We start from the raw sequence: 6,226 nt of genomic DNA on the forward strand, positions 1-6,226 counted from the left end.
GAGGCCGGGAGGAAGGGAGGGCTGAACAGGTTTGCTATGTGCGGATGCTGAGCAGGGCCAGCCAAGCTCTGAACTGGAGGGTGGGACAGGCCGCAGCCACAAAGCACCATGTGGGGAGTCCACCTTCTGTATTAAACTCCCAAAGGAAGTTGAACCCCCCTGCTGGGAGCCTGCCCCCTGCAGCGCAGCAGGGCTGCCCCTGCATTCTTCAGATCTGAACCCCATTCCTGACAGCATGTGACCTCCACCCATAACGAAATTGCAACATGCAAAGGGAAGAAGCAGGGTGCTGCTCTTTCGGTATCCAACCCTGGAGGGGCTTACCACTGTGCCCCATAGCCGTCAACCCGTGCCAGTGGGGAGGGAGAGAGGGCAAAGGGCAGAACACTCCCTGGGCACAGGAAAGAAAACGAAAGGGGCACAAAATTGGTTTCCTCAAAATCAAACCCTTGCCTTTCGGTATGTTGCCTGGTTTTCTTTCTAGTTCCTTGCACCTTCTGGTTTTTGTTTTGCCAGAAAAAGCTAGGGTGAAGTAAAGAAAGAAATAATAGAAAACATTTCTTCCACTCTTTCTCCTGAGAAGACTCACAATCAGAACCTGGCCTGTGTTACTCAAGGCACAGACCCCACACCGTGTCAGTTACACCACTGGAAGGGGTGTGGGTAGAGTTGCACAGCTGCCTGCTAGGGAGGAGAACCGGCCATCCATTGCTCTCAGGGCACCCGAAGAGAAAATCAGCCCCTAAAACAACTATTTGTTATATACATTTTATTGAAAAAAATTTTACAACAAAATATTTTGGCAAACTGTAAAAGTATACATAAGTGCAAATATATCCTCCTTTTAAAATACAAGCAAAGTGTGAGTATACACGAAGGTCATAAAAATATCTTTAAAATATGGTGGTAGAAAACAACCTTGTAAAAACGTTGTATTGTCACAATACTGAAAACCACTTTCTTAAACTAGACACATTGTTTCTAAATCCTTAATAATGTTCTTTGGCACCTGTATCCAAATGTAGTGTTTGGGGAAAAGGACTCTCCCACTCAGCTAGGCAACAAGAAGAGGCTTTCTTGAAATCCTGTGCTTAGCACTGCCTTTTTGAAAAGCACACAAGTTTTCTTAGACAAACACACACACACACAACTTGTCTGCTTTTTTCAGACCCTGATTACTGAAGGTAACGAAGATCCCAGAGTTACACGTTGATGCCTGACGCATGGCACATTTTCCCACCTCCTTAATCTGCCCTCTCCCTCATGTGGGAGCCTGCAGGTATTAAGATTGGGATCGCTACCTTGCCAACGGTTGTCCTTCTTCCAGCAGTAGGCAAATAACAGTGACCAACGCGATCCTGGGCATTCTGGCTAAGTGGCAGGTGTGCGGCTTACTGCTATCCGCGTGCATGTGATGTGAATCCGTCCCAGTTTCTATCTGCCCCCTCTGAGGAGGGGAGAGGAGAGAGCGGCCATCATTTGGCCTCTTTCCGTTCACGTTCACATGACGCAGGGCTTAATATCCTGGCAGACGCTCTGGTGGTGATGGTGATAATACGACCCGCTAGCTGAGGGATGGAAAGAAGAAATCCCATTGAAGTTGAGGACAAAGTCTTTTCTGTCACACACTGGAGTAGAGTGATGCTGGTAACGGGGCAGCCCCACTGAAACACAAAAGAAAGAAAGAAAACACCTTTTCAGAAACAAAGTCGTCCAGTTGATGATGGCGTGTCTTATTTTGCCTCAGGGTATAAAAGGAACTGCTGTACCTTTTAGTGCATTGCTAGACAACTGGTAGAGAAAGCCCAGCTTTAGAAGTATCTCAAACACGACAACTGCAGGTCATAGAACGGCCTTGGAATCATTATGTTTTGTTTTGATGCTGGCACAAACACAAAGCAAGTTCCCCCTCAAGGGGGGTTCTTATGTCCTAGAAATCCAATTTTATTCTCTGAGGCTGGAGTGTGCACTTTCATCTCAGAATGAGCGCAGGTACCGAACAACTAGACCCAGACTCTGGTTCCGGGTCCCTCCTGGCACGGCCTGTGCTGCCCCGAACCCTGGCTGCAGGGAGGGCCAACCACCCTACCCCAGAAGCACCACTGCGGCCTTCTTTCTTGTTCTGAGCCTTGTTTCCCAACTAACTGGGCCGTTCAGAGCAGCGACGGCAGAGGAATGCTCCCTGTTCCAAAGGGGACGATAGAAAACAACCCAAACGCAAGATGAAGGGATGGGGCAGAAAAGCACGCCTCTTCTCCTGCCCCTCCGCAGGCATCTTCGTGTGTCCCGAACGTCTCAGATTTCGTCTAGGGAAGTCAGGACTTCAGGGCGCAGAGAAACGCCCTTTGGTCCGAAGCATCTGGCAGCGCGAGGAGTCCCTGCGGTAGCCCCAGGCTGGAGGGGGACAGAGAAGGCCCAGACCCTGCTCTCCCGGGACGGCTCCCCGGTCCCGGGCCTGCGCCGGGCCGCTTGACTCCCACCCGCCGCTGGCTTTTGCTTTTGCTTTCTCAGCGCCTCCTGGCCCCGAGGCACAATCGGCCTGCAGTGCCCCGCGCACTGGGCCCCGAGGCTACGGGACCGGGCCCTCTCGGCACCGGGCTGGGTTAGGTCCCTTCGCCCGGGTCTTTTCTTAGTTACCCGAGCGGTGTGGGGACCATAAAGTGCACGTCGCTTCGGGCCGCACTCAGTTTTTCAGTGCAAGAAACCCGTACCCAAGGCCCGCCGGGCTTGGGCCCTGCTCGCGTGGCCTCCGCTCCGCCGTGCTCCCGCAATGACCGAGCAAGGAGGCTGCTCAGTGCCCGCCGCCTACTTCCTCGCCCGCAACTACCCGAGCATGCCCGGCGCTGCTCTAACGCGGCTGCCCTGTCCCGAGAGCACCGATGTGTGCAAGGAGCTCTGCACACTGGTGCGTTCCCTCGTCGCGTTGCAACAAGCTCTGAAGGCAAGTCCTGGACCACAAAAGAGCAGGCTCGGCAGGACAGAGGGCGGCAGGACAGAGGGCGAGCGCTCACACCTGCCCACGAAGGCGGACGTCGGCGCTTTGATGTCTGGGCGGGATGATAGAAGCCCGAGCTCCTTCCTGAACTGCTCGCAGGGCTTAATGAAGAACTCCAGGGCAGCCCTTGCGCTGGCGGGGGGCACATGGACCGTGGCCACCAGGCCCAGGAGCGGAGGGCGCGGCCCTTGCAGTGTGCTGGGGGAGGGAGGGTCGTGCTGGGTGTGTGAGCGTGGACATGTGCTGATCTGTGTGTTGGGGAGACCGCCTTGGCCACCCCCGCGCCTTGCCAGGCCCCCAGGTCTCAGTGGGCCCCGGCGCAGTGGGCGGCGCGCTCCCAACGAGGCCCTGCGAGGTCCTGGTGCATCCGGCCGGCTCCTCTGAAGCCTCCACCTCTGGCGCTCCAGGGAGATGGCAACAGGGCTGGGTGGGTATTCCATAGGGACAGGAGCAAGAGAGCGAGGAAGGAAGGGCAGAGGGTCCCTGTCGGGCGTCGGGCCTGAGCTATTGTCTCCCCTGAGCGTTCCCAGACTCGGTGGGGGATTCTGCGAGGCTCTCAGGGAAAGTCGGCCGCGGGAGGCCGCTGCGTAGGGGCACAGAGACCGGCTTGCTCTGCTGGGCAGTTCTCGCCCGCTCTAAGACAGTAATGTATCCAGATTCCGAAGTTTTGGGAGCTTGTGCGTGCGCCCAGTGTATGAGGTGGGGCGAGAGCTGCCTTGAAGAAGGGTCAGGAGTCTCTTTCCTGTGTGCTTTTCTTCTTCCTAGAGTATGGTTTCTCCAAGGCTGCTAAGCCTTAGAGTCTGGGTTTGAGGTGAGTGGGGCCTGCCCGGAGAGAAGGAGAAGGGGAGCGGGGAGGGCAGCCGGCAGGCTGGGAGAAGAGCAGGCAGGCCGGGAAGGGAAGGGGCCAGTGCACCGAGGGATGTGTGTGTTTGTGTGTGTGTTTGTGATTGACAGCCAGTCCGAGGGGATACAAAAATAAGAGGAGAAGGCCGCCTGCATTGGTTACTTGTTGAAATTCCCATAAAATTGAACAAGACTCTGTTCTCAGTGGGTTAAGTCAGGCTAAAATCCTCTCCGGTGTGGTCCTGCCGAGACTGTCTTTGTTTGGTTAACCTCTGAGACCCACATTTAAAAGGCCTATTTGGGAAATTTCACCGTCCAGGGAACCAACATCTTTTGCCCATTTCTGGGCTTCCCTTCTCCCCTGGTGCTCCCGCTGCACACTGGTTCAGGAACACATAAAGCATGCATCACCCTACAAGCCACTGGCTCATTGCTGTGCGAGGCCAGTGTGAGAGAGCAGCCTGGGGCCTTGCCTTTGACTGGCAGGCCCATGGGATTTTAATCTGCAGCCCTAGATTCTCGGAGGGAGGGGTTAATGTAAGGGTTTATCTCTATTCTCCAGATTAACCTGGTCAAATATTCAAATTCCCTCTTCCATCCCCACCATCTCCTCCCACCTTTCACCACCTTCAGCAAGTCAATAAATTTTCATAATCTGCAACCAACACAATGTAAACCAGGCACACCACAAGTGGCATCCACAGGGCAGGCGCATTTCTCAGGGGAGTCCCAGCAGGGTCCTTCAGGCCCTGCCACCCAGGACCTCTATCATCAATGTGGGTCCATTTTCGGGGGGAGGCAAGGAAGGGAAGGAGACTTCAACAGTTTGGTGACCCCCTCCACTGGCGAATGTCCCTTTAGTGAAAGATCCTGGGAGCCAGCTCTGTCCCTCCCACCCCCTCCTCTTAACACTTGCCCAGCTGCAAACATCTCCCTACAGACACCCCAACATACAGAACATCTCTGATTCTGACATTTACTTTGGGACAAAAGTACAGCAAAATGAACTAAAGAAAAAAAAAAGGACAAAAGGAACTAGACAACTAGACACAGCTTCCTGACCAAGTTCCCCAAAGGTCACATGCCTTCTCTCAAAGCTAAGTCAGACTGAACGCGAGACCTGCAGTCTCCTGCACAGGGATCCCCATAGAGTCCAGGAAAGCAGGAGACTACACCATGCTCACAGCAGCCAGACAATTCTGAAGGTTCAGCTGCTGGCCAGGGAGTAAGACCCTGATCCCTGCTCCCGCGAATAAGGTACCGGCTCTCACCAGCATCTGCTTTTCCCAGTGCCCTCAGACCTCCTGGCTTGGGGTCCCTGTTTGTGGGAGTGGCAGTGGCCGCCAGCCCTGGAGGCCTAGAAGCCATGCGCCCAGTTAGCTGCGCTGGAGCGTGCTGCGTTACCTGAGAGGTCCTCGCGGGCGTTCTGGTGCAAGTAGCTCTGCTCCAGCGAGTAGGAGGACATGCTGGAATGCAGGCCTGCAGAGGCTGCGGGGTTGCTGCTCGGCGTCAGGGCAGGCGGCTGCTTGAGGTAAGGCGAGGCGCCAGGCGAGCTCCAGTGCGCCGCAGGGCTCGTGTAGGGCGAGTGGCATTCGATGGCGCTCGCCATGGCCGGGGACGAGGGCACCGGGCTGCTGCTGCTGTCCGGCCCGTAGTCGCCGCCGCCGCCGCCCCCGGCCGCACCGACGCCCCCGGTTCCCGCGGGCACCGGGCAGCTGGCCATGTAGGTGGAACCCGGGTTGGGCGACATGTGCGGGACGTGGTGGTGGTGGTGGTGGTGGTGAGGGTGCGCGTGGCTCGGGGCGCCGGCGCCGGCGTCGTAGCCCGCGGGCATCATGTCGAGGCCGCCGTAGCCGCCCTGGCTGTGGCAGCCGAGCGGCGCCGACGGGGGCGCCTGGAAGTCGAAGCCCTGGGGCAGCAGCGAGGCCCCGAAGCCCAAGCCGCTCACCACGCGGTGGTACATGGGCTTGAGCGCCTGGCACTTCCGCCTGAAGCCTCGCGGCCGGCGGCGGAACGAGCCCTCCTCGAACATGAACTCGCTGGCCGGGTCGATGGTCCAGTAGTGGCCCTTGCCGGGCCGCCCGAGGCCCTTCGGCAGCTTGATGAAGCACTCGTTGAGCGAGAGGTTGTGGCGCACGGAGTTCTTCCAGCCCTGGTAGGCGCCGCGGAAGAAGGGGAAGCGCGCCTGCAGGAACTGGTAGATCTCGCTGAGCGTCAGGCGCTTGCTGGGAGAGCTCTGGATGGCCATGACGATGAGCGCGATGTACGAGTAGGGCGGCTTCTCGGGCCGCCGCAGCCCCGAGCTCGCCTTCTTGGCGCCCCCGCTCCCGGCGCCCGCGCCGCCGCCGCCGCCCGCGCTCTTGCAGGCAGCCGAGGGGGCGCTGGCCG

General features: G+C 57.4%; 1 protein-coding gene across 1 annotated transcript; it reads right to left on the minus strand.

Moving 5' to 3' along the window:
- Window positions 1–750: 750 nt before the first annotated feature.
- Window positions 751–6,220, minus strand: FOXF2 (forkhead box F2). Its single transcript, XM_017850342.1, has 2 exons — window positions 5,243–6,220; window positions 751–1,664 (listed from the first exon to the last, which is right to left on the minus strand). Exons 1-2 carry the CDS (start codon window positions 6,084–6,086, stop codon window positions 1,501–1,503), a joined length of 1,008 nt encoding a protein of 335 aa, XP_017705831.1. The 5' UTR covers window positions 6,087–6,220; the 3' UTR covers window positions 751–1,500.
- Window positions 6,221–6,226: the final 6 nt, after the last annotated feature.

Source organism: Rhinopithecus bieti, unplaced genomic scaffold (assembly GCF_001698545.2).
Source record: "Rhinopithecus bieti isolate Rb0 unplaced genomic scaffold, ASM169854v2 scaffold_32012, whole genome shotgun sequence".
In the NCBI taxonomy this organism is placed as follows: Eukaryota; Metazoa; Chordata; class Mammalia; order Primates; family Cercopithecidae; genus Rhinopithecus; species Rhinopithecus bieti.